The sequence below is a fragment of the Orcinus orca genome, chromosome X (assembly GCF_937001465.1).
Source record: "Orcinus orca chromosome X, mOrcOrc1.1, whole genome shotgun sequence".
In the NCBI taxonomy this organism is placed as follows: domain Eukaryota; kingdom Metazoa; phylum Chordata; class Mammalia; order Artiodactyla; family Delphinidae; genus Orcinus; species Orcinus orca.
Genome location: NC_064580.1, coordinates 76,172,108 through 76,190,757, shown reverse-complemented (window position 1 = coordinate 76,190,757; position 18,650 = coordinate 76,172,108). Strand labels below are relative to the sequence as shown.

The 18,650-nt window shown below is 34.8% G+C and overlaps 1 protein-coding gene across 2 annotated transcripts in view; it reads right to left on the bottom strand.

Moving 5' to 3' along the window:
• DACH2 (dachshund family transcription factor 2) overlaps positions 1-18,650 on the bottom strand; it is a 643,115-nt gene that overhangs the window by 29,609 nt on the left and 594,856 nt on the right. Inside the window, exons 9-10 of one of the 2 annotated variants that reach the window (XM_049705106.1) lie at positions 2,424-2,602; positions 2,181-2,328 (exon numbers count right to left, since the gene is read on the bottom strand). In XM_049705106.1, the coding sequence (XP_049561063.1) occupies positions 2,181-2,328; positions 2,424-2,602 (327 nt within the window). The remainder of the gene's footprint in view (positions 1-2,180; positions 2,329-2,423; positions 2,603-18,650) is intronic. The other variant, XM_033411534.2, reaches the window with a different exon arrangement.

The window sequence follows — 18,650 nt, the reverse complement described above, 5'->3', positions numbered from 1 at the left end:
ACATGTAAAAGAATGAAATTAGAACACTCCCTAACACCGTACACAAAAAGAAACTCAAAATGATTAAAGACCTAAATGTAAGGCCAGACACTAAAACTCTTAGGGGAAAACATAGGCAGAACACTCTATGACATAAATCACAGAAAGATCCTTTTTAACCCACCCCCTAGAGAAACGGAAATAAAAACAAAAATAAACAAATGAGACCTAACAAAACTTCCAAGCTTTTTCACAGCAAAGGAAACCATAAACAAGATGAAAAGACAATGCTCAGAATGGAGAAAATTTTTGAAAAAGATGCAACTGACAAAGGATTAATCTCCAAAATTTACAAGCAGCTCATGCAGCTCAATATCAGAAAAACAAACAACCCAATCCAAAAATGGGCAGAAGACCTAAATAGACATTTCTCCAAAGATATACAGATTTCCAACAAACACATGAAAGGATGTTCAGCATCACTAATCATTAGAGAAATGCAACTCAAAACTACAATGAGGTATCACCTCACACCAATAAGAATGGCCATCATCAAAATATCTACAAAAAATAAATTCTGGAGAGGGTGTGAAGAAAAGGGAACCCTCTTGCACTGTTGGTGGGAATGTAAATTGATACAGCCACTATGGAGAACAGTACGGAAGTTTCTTAAAATACTAAAAATAGAACTACCATACCACCCAGTAATCCCAGTCCTGGGCATATACCCTGAGAAAACCATAATTTAAAAAGAATCATGTACCACTATGTTCATTGCAGCTCTATTTACAATAGCCAAGACATGGAAGCAACTTAAGTGTCCATTGACAGATGAGTGGATAAAGAAGATGTGGCATATATATACAATGGAATATTACTCTGCCATAAAAAGAAACAAAATTGAGTTATTTGTAGTGAGGCAGATGGACCTAGAGTCTGTCATACAGAGTGAAGTAAGTCAGAAAGAGAAAAACAAATACCATATGCTAACACATATATATGGAGTCTGAAAAAAAAAAGGTTCTGAAGAACCTAGGTGCAGGACTGGAATACAGATGCAGACGTAGAGAATGGACTTGAGGACACGTAGAGGAGAGGGGGAAGGGTAAGCTGGGACAAAGTGAGAGAGTGGCACTGACATATATACTACCAAAAGTAAAATAGGTAGCTAGTGGGAAGCAGCTGCATAGCACAAGGAAATCAGCTTGATGTTTTGTGACCACCTAGAGGGGTGGGATAAGGAGGGTGGGAGGAAGATGCAAGAGGGAGGAGATATGGGGATATATGCATATGTATAGCTTATTCACTTTGTTATAAACATAAACTAAACACCATTGTTAAGCAATTATTCTCCAATAAAGATGTTAAAAAAAGAAAATGGCCTTTATAATTTACCCTCTACTTTTGTTATGCATTATTCCCCAACATTCACTTCATAAAATTCAAAGTCATGGTATTAATACACTGTATATATTTGACCATGTTTGAGGCTTCTTGCCTCCATGCCTATGTTCATTGTTCTAGAATGATCAGATCACTCATTTACTCTCATGCTTTTCTTGCCTTACTGATTCTTCAAGACTCAGGTTCAAGTGTCAGCATCAGAAAACCTTCTTTGACCATCAATTCCCCACCAGGCTGAGCTAACTACCCCCCTCTCTATATAAACATATATGATGTACATCATTGTTCTTTCCACTTTGTCTTATAATTAGCTGGTTGGTTGTGCTAGTCCTCTGAAATGTAAATCTTTCAAGGACAGGGACTGAGTTTTATCTTCTAACACCAGAATCTAATATTGTTCTTGAAAAAGAGTAAGCATTTAATACATAAGGAATTGTTTGAATCTATCTATCTATCTATCTATCTATCTATCTATCTATCTATCTATGTGTATATATATATATATATATATATATATATATATATATATATGTCTCCAGGAGTATTTTGTGAAATTTTGAGAGAACTAAGAATATTCATGTTTCCAAAAATGAAGTGTAGATCTTGCTCATTATGTTTAATTACAAAGAGAAATAGTGTAAACATCTTACCTTGTGGATTGCACACAGTATTTGATTCTTAGCTTGTCATTTGTTTTCAGCAGTTCCTGGCTATCCCTGAGAATATTTCTATTACTACTGAAAATATCTCCAACACAGTCTTACCTTATTCACTTATATTGAACTTGTTAAACTTACTTCTGCTTTGAAGCTCAACTGCGAGTTGTCTTTCAAGGTTTTCTCTAATTTCTCTCTCTCTATAGAGCTCCATTCGCAGTTCCTTTTTCTCTTGTTGAGTCTGCTTCTCTTGGATGTGAGCATTATCCAAAGCCACTTTCAGTAGACCCTGTCAAAATACAGCAAATGACATGCAGTTCATCTTATCTGTTTTAATTTCTCAAATATGAAATAATTTATGTAGGTGCTAATGTCTTGTATTACATTTATTTTGTTTATAGAAATATTGTTGACCTGAATGTTGGTCAACAGAGTCTCCACAGAGGACAGACTATCAGCAAAAATGAATGGTCCAGGGAATCCAGGAGGCAATGCCTGCCCAGGAGTCAATTGGATCTTGTCCAGGGGTGACTTCATCATTGGAATTTGAACGGGTACCTCTTCTGCAAGAAACAAAATTAATATCAGAAGGTTCATAAACTAACAGCTCAAAATTTTCACTATGTTTCCTTTATCTCTATAAAGATTTTGTTGCTAAAGCTAAATGATGGAAAACTCATAACTGGAATTCATACCTATTTCCCAGCTGCCTCTCATTTCTCAAAATAAATGTTTCAGTAAAGAATCAGTGAAAAATGAACCAACATTTACTGCTAATTGGCATAAAATTTGGAGAAACAAATTTGACATGCTTATTAATATCTATAAATTAAATAATCAGATAACTTCCTGGTAAAACACTAATTGCTTTTTATTTTTTCCTCTTTAAATATATCTATATCTATCATTTCCATATTTTAATACCTTTATTGAAGTATAATTTACATATAATAAAATTCATCTATTTTAATTGTATGCATCGATGAGTTTTAGTAAATTTACAGAATCGTACAACCATTACCAAAAATCTATTTTAGAACACCTCAATCACCCCCAAAATACCCCTCATGCCCATTTACAATTAATCTCCTTTCCCATTCCCAGCTCCTGGCAACCACTAATCTACTTTTTGTCTCTATGGGATTGCCTTTTCTGGATATTTACATAAATAGATTCATATCGTAAGTGATCTTTTGTGTTTGTCTTCTTTCACTTAGCATAATGTTTTTGAGGTTCATCCATGTTGTGGCATGTATCAGTGTTTTTTTCCTTTTTATTGCTGATAAGTTTTCTATTACATGGATACATGACTGTCTGTCTAATCATTCACTAGTTTGGCATCTGGGTTGTTTCCAGTGTTACCTTTTATTTTGAAGAATATTTCTTATGAAAAAAAATAACCATCTATGTGTGAAACCACAAAGTGTATATTATCTCCCCTTATATTTTTATATTAACTTCTCCCACACACTAATTACTTTCATGAGATTCCCTCTTAGCTTCATATGAAGAGACACCAATAGAATTTTTGTCTAATAAGATATTTCAGATTTGTTTTGCACAGATACATCTAATTACAAAAGGAATCTCCTCTTATTTTGAGAAGCTAACTACTTGGCTATATAATTGAATTCTGGTTGAAAATCTTTGTGAGGTGTATGAACCAGATAGCAAAGTTTCTTCTGTAATTAGGAACTGGGGCCTTTTTGATATATGTAAAGATAAACTGCTACAGAGGTAATCTTGGAATGTAGCCAAACAAACCCTGGCATTCTTAAATGGCTTCAATAGCAGTGCACAATGAGTTGATCACAGCACCTCAAACAAAATTACTCTACTCACCAGTAACTGAGCACAAGCAATGTTTGAAAATATGTATCTCTCTGGTCATAAAAATTTTCAGTGACCCCATATATTTTGAGACTCATTCAGGAAAAAATTAGGCTTGAATCTAGACCTAACCAATTTTCACATGGTTTGAAAACAAAAATCTAGCTATTGGTCTAGTCTTTGTAGGGATAGGAATATGGATTTGTCATACAGTTAGAACTCATTTTTCAATTGCAAGCAGCCTATATATTTAGTGAGCAGAGTCTTGAGCCCTATTGATTTCACAGTCATCATGGTTTGCTGTGGGATTTCTTTTGTGGGAAGCTGTGACATACAATTGCTGGAACTTCTGTGAGATTACTTAATGGGATAGCATTATCTCTGAATAAAATACTCTTGATAGAGATCACCTTTACAATTTCTAATTTTCTAAAACCTATAGGGATAAAAATGCTAATGATTATTTTAGAGAATCAACAGTTTCACCTTATTTGAATACAAAATGTATTTGTTTATCAGTTTTAAAGAATTCAATAGTATGCAAAAAATAGCCTGCTAATTTTCTTTTAGCACAGGAAACTATAATGAACATATTCCCAGGAATTGTTTTGTAGTAAAACTTACAAATAATATTTTGATCATAAATGCAACTTGCTTGTAAAATTAACCCTAACCTCTTATAGAACATGTCTTCCTTCCTTCCTTCCTTCCTTCCTTCCTTCCTTCCTTCTTTCCTTCCTTCCTTCCTCCCTCCCTCCCTCCTTCCTTCCCTTCCTTCTTTGTCAGTAGTAGTTTTGGAAGAGGCAAAGTATTCCAGAGGGAGTGAGCACATGTTCTGTGATCTATTTCAAGTACAAGGTTTGAACATTGGAAATATCTCATTAAAAATATAAGTTCTAAAATATGTCTTAGGCAGCAGCTCTAATGTCTCTAAGGGATATTTCTCAACAGCTAACGAAGCAATATTTTGCTTTATTTGTGATACTTGAAGTCTGTATTTAGCTAGTATTTTGTCTTCTGCACATGAGTGCATTAAGTGAATAGGTAGAATGACTTCATTATGATCTATCAATATTAATAATAATTGAGGAGGTTCAACATCTTTATATTTATGTTTATAAATCTTAAAGATGAATTTATGTAGCCTGGAAGATCTATTTTTACAAAATAAACCACCACAAAGTGAGAACATTGACTTCTTGCTGATTCCGAGATAATATAATGATTCTCTTGAATAAATATTTTGCATCATGGGAAACTTCTTAAAATTATGGATTCTTTGTCATGTATTACTCTACACACACATGTAACCTCAGTGATCAGGGTATTCTACAAACAAAATACCTAAAAACGAAAGCAATATGTTAGGTATGCATAAAACAAACTTGGAACTACATTAAAATCATCCGAAGTCTTGTATTTGGAGATGAATGAAATGTCATTAAATTGGCTGAAAGTAAGATTACTATTGACTATGAAGACAGGTTGTATGGTCTATGGTTTGTAATGTCGCTATATAGAAGACTGAAGTTTCAAAATAGTATTACTCTTCTTTAAAGAGATAGACACAGCTGAATTAGGTGCTGCTTGCTGCAGTGAGGATCAAATGCAAGAAGAATCATATTTCATCAGACCTAGTCAACACCAGGAAAATAAATAGAAATATAAGAGGTATGCAGGCAATGATTCATTTTGATAATCTGGCCCAAGAGAGACACATAGAGACAGCACACAGATCTAAGCTTCTACCAAAAGACAAATAGGACACAGAGGGTGGGAATTGGGATGACAGTGTAGCAGAGGTCACATCGATTTTCAGCAGCAGTTTTCACACGGATGAGATAACCCTGGACTCTGTTTGGCCCATTGTTCATATCTTACCTGTCCCACAAGCAGTAAATTTCCTAGTCCTAGAAAAGGGCAATAAAGAAGAAGAATTCTACTTATGACTTCTTACGATTAAGCTTCTGTGCAAACCAAACATGCTTTTCCAGACCAAGGTCACATTGCATGTTAAGGTCCATAATAGCCGAAAACTAGTGGAAGTGTATTATGTTTGGTGTATATGAGTGGAAACTGTCAAACCATTCATCATTTTTTTTCTGATTTAAATCACATGCTACAAAAATGAATGATAAATGCATTAGAAATCTATTTCAATCTTGTAATAAGTTTTCACATCTGAATGACATCTACATTTTCCTCAGAGTTCGAATAGATGCACCGTTATGTAGGGATTTATTAGGTAGGATTGAGAAATCCTAATTGACAATGAAATAAAATATAAGCAAGTACTAGAAATATAGATTGTCAGTGAAATAAGAGCATCTCTTTGTAATCCAGGGAGAAAGGGTTTTGACGGAGCTTTTTGATTTAAAAGGCTAGTGTTCAAAATGTATATATTAAAATCTTTATCAACACATATGAAGCAATGTCATAACCTAAAAGATAAAGATAGGACAACTGCTATCTAGCTGAGGGTATAAGCAACCTCTTAATTTATTGAAGCAAATTTGAGACTGCTTTTATTGAACTTGTTTGTTAAACCTGCCATACTTTGTAATAGCACTTGGAAATCCATTTAGAGAACAAGCTTTTAATTTTAAGTTCTTACCTAGGGCCCAGATGAATAGATACAAAAGTTGACAAGTGTATTTGTAGAAAGAAAAAGATAAACCATATGGTAAATGCTCAGGATGGAAAAGTCCCCCTAAAAATTAAAGTCAAAGATGCTGGAACTTTTCTGTATGACTCTAGGGCTTGTTTTCCCACCTTTACATTGGGTTAAGTCTTTCCTCTTTCCCATGGGCTTTGAGGATTTTGATACAGGAATGGAAACTGAACACAGCAGACTCACTCAGCAGTGGAAAGATACAGCCACCTACCAGGTCATCAATTTTCATTCTTTAACAAATAAATTATATTTCATTATTTGATTTAAGAGCTTTCCCCTAAATAAATCTGGCCCAGGGGACTCTCCTTTGTTGGTGTCATTAGTATTACATTCAGCACAAGCAAGACACCTGCTTCCCTCTTCCAAAATGAGGAACAATAACAACAACAAAATGACCAACTGCTGTGAAATTATGTGACCTGCATGAATATGAGGAAGTGTTCATGGTCTGAGTTGAACAATGACTCAAGTGTTGCCATCATCAAATTTGGAAAAGAAAAACTAGATCCCCAAATTGGCTAAATGCATTAAATCAGAATATCTCAGAGCCTTTAAAATGCTAATTCTAAATATTAACATATGTCACATGTTAAATTAGATAGCTGAGAGCATAGTGACAAAGCATATAAGATGTTGGAGCCTGATTGCCTATGTTTGCAACCCTGCTCTATGATTTGCTAGCCCCTGGAAAAATTCCTTAATCTTTCTGTGCCTCAAGTTACTCATCTGTAAAGTTAGGATAATAATAATACCTCTCTTATAGGGTTGTTATAAAGATTAATAAGCTAAAATTTGTAAAGTTACTCAAAGTAAATGCAATATAAATGTTTGTCAAATAAATTGTTAATTGAAAATTCCCAGGAGTGGAAGAGAACATAGTAACATATTTGACCACCTAAGCATCCACTAACACCTCATGAAAGACATGTTGGAAAGATCCTCTTCTAGGTAATAACTAGATGAGCCTGGCTTCACCCTAAATTAAGCTAATGTTACTTTCTCAGTTATAAAAGGCCTGAGGAGTCTTCCTAAGTCAAGGTCAGTAGTTCTCAACTGGGGGCAATTTTGCTGCCCAGAGGACATCTGGCAGCGGCTGGAGACATTTTTGACTGTCAAAACTGAGGAGGTAGGGGTGTGTGCTACTGGCATCTAATGGTAGAGGCCAGGGATGCCCTGCCCTCTGTCTCCATCCCCACCAAAGAATTATCTGGCCCAAACGTCAATACTGGTTGAGAACTGCTGTTTCAAAATTACATAGGAAAATCTCAATGAATGAACAGTTCACTAGATCTCCCTTTCTGTACTAAACTTCTAGAGAGTTAATATGCTTAATAAGACAATAAGATCAAATCAGTGATGTAGAACTAACACAGTACTTTACAAGGTATGTTTTAGAGTTCTTGTGCATTTAATTTCAGGTTCCTGACTTCAGTTCTTTGCTCAAATATCACCTTATTAGTGAAACTTACACCAAACATTATTTAACACTGCAACCTGCACCCTTATTTCCATCCCCTTAACATGAATTTTTCTATAAAATTTATCACCACTTAATATACAATATAACTTATTTATTCACTATTTTTGTTACATTTCATTTTACTACAATATACTCTCCATGAAAGTGGGGACTTTTCCTGTTTTTTATTTCCCATTGCTATCTTCTTGGCATTTAGAATAGTAACTGTCTAGGGTCTTCAACAATTGTAATGATTTTAGATATGTACCAATAATCTTAAAGCGTGAGGTAAGATTCCTGATTATCAGACTGATTCCATTTTTTTCTTTTTATTCCAAAAAGGTAAAATTATATAAATACATGAATATGTAATTTTAAGTTTTTTACAAGTATGTGGTGAAAGCAAGGAAGAAAGAGGGGATCAAGGTAAAGAGTTTCTTATCAACTCTTAGCCTTTCCAATAAAATAAATGATTACTATAGTTTACAGATATTGTGATAAACTGAAATATTACAATTTTGAAAAATAGTTGATATAGTTATTAAAGGATGACTACTGTATATTTATTTAACCTGTCTGCATATCATAGTCCTTTGAGGACTAAAGATAGTAAAAGTATAAATCTTTCTGGCCCATACACATACTTTCTTATCATCTTTGAGATGATGTATTATTGTGTCAAAGATAAAGCAAACTTGACTGATTTTTTTGAAGTACATCTGTATTTTCTAGAGCTTAGAAATAGAAAACGGCTGGGGACTTGGAATAGAAAGAAGTTTCATACAGAGACTAGAATTTCATCTAAAAACTGCAAGACAGACAAGAATTTCTAATATAAACAACCAAACAGCACCAGAGGCATGTACAAGTCCCTTCTCCAGAAAACAAGCCTGGCTACCTCTGTGAAAAAGGCTGCAGAGAGAAGAACATTAAATGAGTGAAAAGTTAGTATGTAAGAGTTTGCATTAGAAATTGGCAAACAGGAGGCAGGAGTGGGCATAGAGGTAAAGTGGGAAGGAAGTTGATGTTTTAAAGAGATGTGTTTAGTAAAAATGGGGGAGAGTGCACATATTTCCATCAATCAGCTTACCCTTCCAGGGGACAATGTTTCATTGCCCTGGTTTATCTGTAAAATGGTCTCATGGTTCTAATATAACCCCACTTTTACCCTTACTAGGGGTTCAGTTATCTAGCTAACTGCAGAGGCTGTAAAGCAGATTTTTCATTTTGTTTCCCTGCTGGGAAATGTGCAATCTTTTCCATCAACCAGGGAAGAAAGCTCTCTCCTTAATCTGGCACAAATCAGGAAGAGAAATTTACTGCTTTGACCTGGCAGTTCAGTTGCTAACTTTAAAATCACTAAGTTTTTTTTTGACTTAGTTAACATATCTGAGTAGAGTGGATCAGTAGAAGGTACAAGGGAACAAGTTATTTATCAAGTACCTTAACATCAGTGGTTCTTAAACTTTATCATACATCAGAGTGTCCTGAAGGTCTTTAAAAAATCATTCCCAACTTCCAAAGTTTCTGATTCAGTAGGTCTAGGGTAGGGCCTAGCAACTGGAATTCCTAAGTGCCCAGTTGATGTTTCATGTTCCTGGTGTGGGGACCACAGTTTGAGAAACCACTGAGCTATATAAAAGCAAATTTTGCTGCATTTAAACATGATTAATATTGCTTCCTATTATAGTACCTTTTTAAAATAGTTGTCTTTGCCATTTTAAGAAATTTCAAAATGTTACCTAATTTTAAGTACGTATTTTCACAGCTTCAAAAAATTGCATAAAATTAGAGATACATCAACTAGCCTGTTCTACAGACCTAGAGATTCTGAAAACCAATTTACATTGCACTGAAAAAAAAATGTATAATGGAACCTATTTGCAACATAGAATCAGGAAACAAAACAGTAAAAAAAAAATTAGTGAGTCTATACAGGTAAAAGCAAAATACTTTTCCAAGAATGAATTTAACATAAGCAATTTGAGTACTATTTCCTTGTATCCATGAAAGATGGAAAGTGGGTATTTTGGTAGGGTTAAGATTAAAAATTAAAGATGATTTAAAATCAGAATGATACTGTCATGGAGAACTTGGCAAGAACAGTCTATATAACAGTTTATAATTTGTCACCTCCTATAAACTCTGTAATGAGGAATATGTAGATAATTATACAGGTTTGACATTTATATTTATATGCTCACTAATAACTCTGTAATTATACCTGCTTATAGTCTGTGAATATTTATATTTTTGATGTTTCCACAGTACCAATGATATAAAATTGAGAACATTCTTTTATTCATTAATTATCTCTCCTCTTCTCTTCTGTCTCTGTCTCTGTCTCTGTCAGACACACAAACATGCATGCACACACATTGGTGAGAATATATACTGATTTTTCTGTTTTAGCTAGGAAATAAAAAATTGAGGCACTGAGGCACCATATTTTTATAATAGAAAAAAATTAAGAGTTTTTCTAATAGTTGAGTTTTGGAATCATAATGACTACACTATTGTAAACCTAGCCAGTTCAAAATGACACTGATCATTTAATTTAATTATTTTACAAAACTGAATTTTCTTTAAAATAAATGTTAATTATTAGAGCAAAGCATTGCAATTTTCAGTTTTCATTTTCTGTGTAATGTTGGCATTAAGACCATCAAAACTGTTGCTTCTCCTTTGGAAACCTCTGAAGTTTTATCAAAGAAGCAGGTATCTATTAATAATGCTCAATTCAACAACCTTCACCAAATGCGCAATGCTATTTTTAGATATTGTCTATTGCTATGAGCGCCTATACCATCTGGTGAACAAGATTTTTGGTAAAATGATAATAATAATAAAATAATCCATAAGGTATAACCAAGGGAACAGGGAGGCGTAAACTTCATCACTAGAACAAATTAGTGTGCCATTTTTTTTTTTTTTTTTACGGTACACAGGCCTCTCACTGCTGTGGCCTCTCCCATTGTGGAGCACAGGCTCTGGATGCGCAGGCTCAGCGGCCATGGCTCACGGGCCCAGCCGCTCCGCGGCGTGTGGGATCTTCGCGGACCGGGGAACGAACCCCTGTCCCCTGCATCGGCAGACGGACTCTCAACCACTGCGCCATCAGGGAAGCACTTCTTTTGTGTTTTAACATTGCCTCTTCCTCATCTACATTTCTAGTTAGGCTGTGGAGCTTGTTTCAATTTTACTCTCTTCTATTTCAATATTCACATCTAACTTAGTGACTTTTATCAGAAACACTTACTTGAGTAAGTTGTGCCTGGTATTGTGGTGTAAATTATGAGTTCACAGATTTGTAAATTGAAGAGTGTTGTAGTGATTTCCTCTAATAATTGTATTAGAAATCTCAATCAATTGGAAAGTTTTCACAAATGTATCATTCACAGTAACTTCAATAGTTACTGAAAGGTTAATCACCAGATACACCCAGTTTCTTATTTTAACTTTTTTTTTTGACTAAAATGTATGATTCTGTTGTTCTACTTAAAACACAATGAACATGACTGAATCTCTCTGTGTCTTCGAATGTTACACCTCTAAACTTCAGTGTCCCTATTTGTAGAATAGGAAGAACTACTTCAGAGTGTTTGTGGGAGTTTTAAATGAGAAAACGAACGTGGAAGCACCTAACACTGTACTTAGCATATAGTAGGCCCTTAGTAAAAATTGGCTAAATCTGAAACTATGCTAGCCTTCTAAATATGGAATGCTTAAGAAAAATGATTGAACTAAATGTACACTGACTCGCCCATGAAATTTCTTTTTCTTTAAATTTCTTATGGTAAATTGATTGAAAGATTTAGTTAATGTAGCTACCATTAATTAAGATTTTGTAGCATTGTATTTTGTTTTCCTAATAACCAGACAAAAACAAACTTGCAGTTTTGTAACTAAAATCTCTCAGATTAGTTCCAAGGTAGTTGGAAGACTTTAGATTCACATAATTTGAGTCATATTTTTTTCTCTTAAGTTTAATTGAGGCTACATTTTTATTCCCGTGGAGAATTGCAAGTTTAAAATAAGTGTGCTTTCTACTAAAAAAAAAAAAAAAAAAAAAAACAGGAAAAATCTATCTTAAATATTCCTGCCAAATTCAGCCTTATTTTATTAACATTGAAATTCCTTCACCTACTATCTGTTACAAATATTTATGGATGCATATGGAATGGCAGATGTTGAAGCCGAAACACTGCAGGTATTTTTCACTTTCACTAATAACCCTGGTACTTGAGGATTTTTTTCACCTTCTATCATAAGAGCTCTAGTCTGAATAAAAAAATCTAAAAAGTTCACTGAATATAATATTTAGAATTATAAGACTATGTCTATGCTGAAACTGGGCCTATGCAGACAAAATAGAGTTTGATGTTTTTAATAGCCTGCAAATATATATATATATATATATATATTTACTATATATATTCAAAGCGTGAAACAAAGCGAATAATTGTTTGGGTGATCAAGATTACTATAATACTGCACAAACTGATCAGAACTTTTCAGGTAATTTCTCAGATCTCAACTTCCAGTGACAGTTTAAGTCCCTCTGATTTTCTCCTTTTTCTTTCCTTATCTGATCCCAACCTAATACATACTCATAACACTCATAATCAATTATATATCAATGATATTTCTTTTGAGGAAAAATTATATTTTTAAGATTCACTTTGCACAAAGCCCAACAAAAACAAACAGTTAATATTAAATGCAGTTCTCTAACATTTTCTATTTCTATGAATGTTTAAAATATTATGAACTCAGACAGAGGAATCATGTAGTGAGAATAAACAGAAAAAAAAAGAAATGAAGAAATAATACCTAATATCTTGCATTATGAATGTGTTGTAATCAGACTTGAATATATTGCCCAAACTTTCTGTTCTAGATTCCAATTCTATGAAATTGTTTTCTTTTATGATTCACTTATTTGGATAAAGTGCTTTAAGGAGCAACATTATAACATTCGATTCCAATGAAATTATATTCATTTTAGTACCATATATTAGCCATTTCTGCATTTGACCTGCACATGTCTTCACATTTGCTTTGGATGGCTTTAAGGAACATGGCTCCATCCCCTGAGCAGCTGTATTCATCCAGTTCCTTCAGAGATTGTCATTTTCCTAATCTGAATTGATCACTAGGGAAAATCATTTTGCTCACTGCCTCTGGGTCCATTGTCACCTCCCAGCCATTATTCAGTTCCCACTTGGCAATTTTCCAGTATGAAAATACCATATTTTTATACAATATTGAAATCACTTCCTACTTTTGGTTACTGACAATGGATTCCATCCTACCTTCAGTTAAAACACCTGTATTAACAGATAGTGAAATGTGCTATAGTTAGCCTGTGATTGTCAAGAAAAATCTGTATTACAGTTTCTTGGGAGAATGTACTAATAACCCAAGTAACCATCGAATCTAATTTAACACTGTCTGTGAGAATATCTGATGCTTTAAGAAAAACTTTCAGAGGGTAAAGGCAACACAATATGCTATTCAAGTTTAGACATTAATGTATATTTATTGCTTACAACATCCCATGAGATACTTTCTTATCTGGATACTTATAATATGTGTTACCTTTCCCATTTGCCTAGAAAGTGGGCTCTACGGTTAGCAAAATTCTATTAACAACACCTCATAGCTTTTTAAACTTTGTAAGCCCTTCCAAACATTTAAAGTATATAGAGGCTGAATTTTCAGGTCCCAGATAATATTTATTATTTACTTTTCAATGAAATAAAACATTTTGTAAAGGATAATTCTGCTATTATGTCTTTCCCTGCTTAGACTTCTTAAATAGCATATCCTATGCCATCCTCTGAAGCCAAGAAGTAAAGACACACAGTAGTAGTGTTTCCACAGATGTAAAATACCTCTAATAAAATAGAAATATAAGACAGGAACAAATTACTCAGGTCCACTATAATAAAAGACATGTCTTAAAACTGTATTACACTAATGATACTGGCATTCCCATTAGTATGTTGCATATACCCTTTCAAAGCTGTATACCCTTTTCAAATGACATGGCCTTTTTGTAATACTGTTTGTGTCCAAGCAGGTACAACGCTTGTAGGGAATGTATCTAGGGAGCCATAAAACTGTTAGAAAATATATTTCTCCATGATATCTTAGTACTTTGAAAAATTCTATCACAGGGAAAAATGTTTTGCTGTAAATATCTTAAAAACCTTATAAAGGCAATGGCTTCCCAAAGCACTTGTTTAAATAATTTTGAGAGCTAGAATAGAATAGTCTTCTTATACACTATAGCTCAAACTTTTTATAATTTCGTTGATTTTTCACAAGCCTTGTTCTTTAATTTTAAAAGATTTTAAGTGCATTGCAATATGTATGCTAATATGATAATGAATAATCTGGCTGCCAATTTGCAATATTACAATACATTTACCAAAACGAAGGCAAAAAATGCATTTTCCTTCAGCATAGCTTTTACTATTTCTGCATGAGGTATTGTTTGATGACTATAATTTAGCAAAGAAAAATGACATTTTACATACTCAATGTGCTGTGTATTTCTGTAAAGTTGAAATGAGTCAAAGTAGGGAAAAATGACCTATGCACTCTTCATGGTAGTTTACTTAGAGTTTAACTTAGAAGCAAAGACAGTAAAGTCCTAAATTCTGGATTTGGGGAATTGAATTTTGGAATATATGTTTTTGTTTTTATGCTTTTTCATTTTTTTAAGAAAATCTTATGAATTATTTAAAAATTAAGTTCTTCACTGTTACATGTTGCCTCTGTTCAGGCCTCATAGATTTCATTTCCATATTTGTGAACAGGAAATGTTAAGTGTATGTGTGTATGCATATGTGTGTGTGTATTCTTCCCTAACATTCAAGACACGTAAAAGGAGGGGAAGGAGATCAAAATGGTTCAGTAACAGGATGTGGAACTCACTTTCCCCCACAAACATGGTTCAGTAACAGGATGTGGAACTCACTTTCCTCCACAAACACATCACACATATATCTACAAGTGGAACACTTCTCAATGAAAACTAACTGGAAACTGGGAGAAGGACTCCTGTACAAGCAAGGCTGAAAGAAAGATACACACATGATAAGGTAGGAAGCGAAGAGAAGTGATCAGGTTGGAACCTGTGTCCTAGGGAGGGGATTCAGAGGGAAAGGGAGATTATGCAAGTGGATATCCTCCCTGGGGAGTGAGCAGTTCAAGTCACATACTGGGCACCCCAGTCCTGGGGTCGACACAGGAAAGATGGCTCCCTTGGCTGGTCAGAGGAAGAGTCCTGGTGAGAGCAACAGGAGGGCTGTGGGAAGCTTAAACTCTGCTTGTGAGGAGCACACACACATATGCTTGCTCACGAAACAGGGCAGAGAGGGCAGACTAAAACTACACAGGTGGCTGACTGGTTTCCTGTGACCATAGCAGCATACACCCTAGCCTGAGCCATGAGAGAGCTCTAGCCATGCTTACTTCACATTGTAGCTCCACACTGGAACAAGGGCTGCCTGACCAAGGAAAGAGTTCAGCTGTGAAACAGAGCCACACTGGAGCAAGGGATGCCTGACCAAGGAAAGAGCTCAGCTGTGAAACAGAACTGGCTAAGATCCAAAGTTCTGTCTGAGCAGGGTGAGAGCAGCCATTATTGGTACTTATATAGGGAGTACATTGGTAGCAGCCCTGACATCTGTTTGTGGCTGAACTTCCACAGCCTGAGACCTGACACATGCTGAGAGCCCACACAGACCCTGCCTACCCTGCAGTGCAGTTCCACACCAGAGCAGAGGCAGCAGAGGCCAACGGGAGAGACTTGCTGTGAGGGACAAAGGGGGCTCAGACCCAAAAAGGCATCTAGTGTGGCAGGGCAGCCATTGCTGGTGCTTACACAGGCAGTGCGTCAGAAATAGCCCTGACCTCTATCTGTGGCTTAACTGCCATAGGCCATGCACAATGAGATGCCCAGAACACACATGAACATCTCTTGCTCTTGCACTGCTCCCCTCAGGGGCAAGGGTGCCAGGGCTGGGAAGGGAGAGGGAACACACTTGAGTGCAAAAGAGTCAGCTCAGACCCGAATCTCAGGGCTTCAGATCCAGCAACTTGAGACCTGACCCTGCACCTGATAGGGCAGTGAAGCCACTTAGTAGAGGGGCAGCCCCAGCTCATGCCTGGCTCTGGCCCTAGTCCCTCCATCTCCAGCTTCACCTCTTACCAAGGTAATAGCTTCCAGGACACCCTGGGGGAAAGACATGACTGAAGTTCATGTCTAAAGCTACTGGGCACAAGCAGACAGTATAAGGACACCCCTTCAAGACCTCATCCAGGTATCTGTTTTACTTAATTTCATAAAGACAGAGAAAGTTAAGCAAAATAAGATAATAGAGGAATTGGTTTCAACTGAAAGAGCAAGAAAACAACCCTGAAAAAACAAATAATGAAACAGAAATAAACAATTTACCAGGTAAATAATCCAAGGCACTAGTAATAAGAATGCTAACTGAATTAGAGAAAAGAATAGATAAACACAGTAGGAATTTAAATAAGGAACTAGAAAATACAAAAAATAACCAGTCAGAGCTGAAAAATGCAATAACTAAAATGGAAAACACACTAGAAGGAATTAATAGCAGACTAGGTGATACACAAGAACATATAAGTGATCTGGAAGATAGAATAATGGAAATCATCCAAAGGGAACAGCAAAAAGGAAAAAAAGTTAAGGTGAGAACAGTAAAAGAAATCTTGGAATAACACCAAGCATACTAACATTCTGTTTCCCCAGAAGGAGAAGAGAGAAAGAAGGGCATTGAAAATATATTTGATAAAATTATGGCTGAAAATTTCCCATACCCAAAGAAGGAAAGAGATATCCAGCTACAGGAAGCATAGGAATTTCCAAACAAGATAAATCCAAAGAGACCCATGTCACAATTAAAATGGCAAATGTGACAGAGAGAATTCTAAAGGCAGCAAAAGAAAGGCAAAGAGTCATACACAAAGGAATTCCCATAAGGCTATCAGCTGATTTTCTGCAGAAACTTTGCAAGCCAGTAGGAAGTGGCATGATATATTTAAAGTGCTGAAAGGGAAAACCCTGCAAGCTAGAATATTTTACCCAGAAAAATGTTCATTTAGGATAGGAGAGACAAGGAACTTCTCAGACAAGCAAAAACTAAAAGAGCTCATCAATGTTAAACCTACCATAAAAGAAATGTTAAAGATGTTCCCTAAAGAAAAAAAAAAAAAAGAAAGAAAAGGCTATAACAAAAAGTAAAAATACATAGGAAAGTAAAAACCCCACTATAAAAAGGCAAATATATGGTAAAGGCTGAGGATCTACAATTTAAAGAAGCTAGTGTGAAAATTAAAAGTCAAAATATTGTAAAATTAACTATGAGTACAATAATCAGTAAAGGGATAAACACGAAGATGTAAAATATGACATCAAAACACAAACTGTGGGGGAGAGGAGTAAAAAACATTGATCTTTAAAAATGTGTTTGAACTTAAAGGATTATCTTCTTAAAACAGGTAGATACAGTTATAGATCAACATATATGAACCCCATGGTACTCAACATATACACAAAAACTAGAGAGAAAGGAACACTAGGATACCACTAAAGAAAATCATCAAAACACAAGAGAAGAAACAAAAAGAAAAATAAAAGAACAGAGAAGAACTAGAAAAACAATGGGAAAACAAGTAATAAAATGGCAATAAGTACATACCTATCAATAATTACTTTAAATGTCAACAGAATAAATCAAAAGACATAGCGTGGCTTATTGGATAAATAAAAGACCCATCTCTATGCTGCTTAAAAGAGACTCTCTTCAGAGCTAAAGACACACACATTGAAAGTGACATGATGAAAAAAGATATCTCATGCAAACAGAAAGACAAGAAAGCAGCGATAATGATACTGATATCAGAAAAAAATAGACTTTAAAACAAAATCTATAATAAAAGACAAAGAAGAATATTATATAATGATAAAGGGATGAACACAAGAAGAGGATATTATACCCATTAATATATATGCACCCAATACAGGAGCACTTAAATATATAAAGCAAATACTAACAGATATAAAGGGAAATTTTACAATAAAACAATAATAATAGGGGATTTTAACACCCAACTTACATCAATGGACAGATCATCCAGACAGAAAATCAATAAGGCAACAGTCTTAAATGCAACAATAGACCAGTTGAACTTAATGTATATCTACAGGACGTTACATACAAAAACAGCAGAATACACATTCTTTTCAAGTGCACAAGGAACATTCTCCAGGATAGACTGCATGCTAGGCCACAAAACAAGTCTCAACAAATTTAAGAATTAGAAGTTATATGAAGCATTTTTCCGACCACAACAGTATAAAACTAAGAATCAATTACAGAAAGAAAAATGGGAAAATCACAAACATGTGGAGGCTAAAGAACATGTTACATAAAAATACAATGGTTCAATGAAGAAATAAAAGAGGAAATCAGAAAGTACTTCAAGAATGAAATGCAAATGAATACACGAATTTTAAAAATCTATGGGACACATCAAAAGCAGTTCTAACAGGGAAGTTTATAGCAATACAGGCTTACTTAAGAAACAAGAAAAATCTCAAATG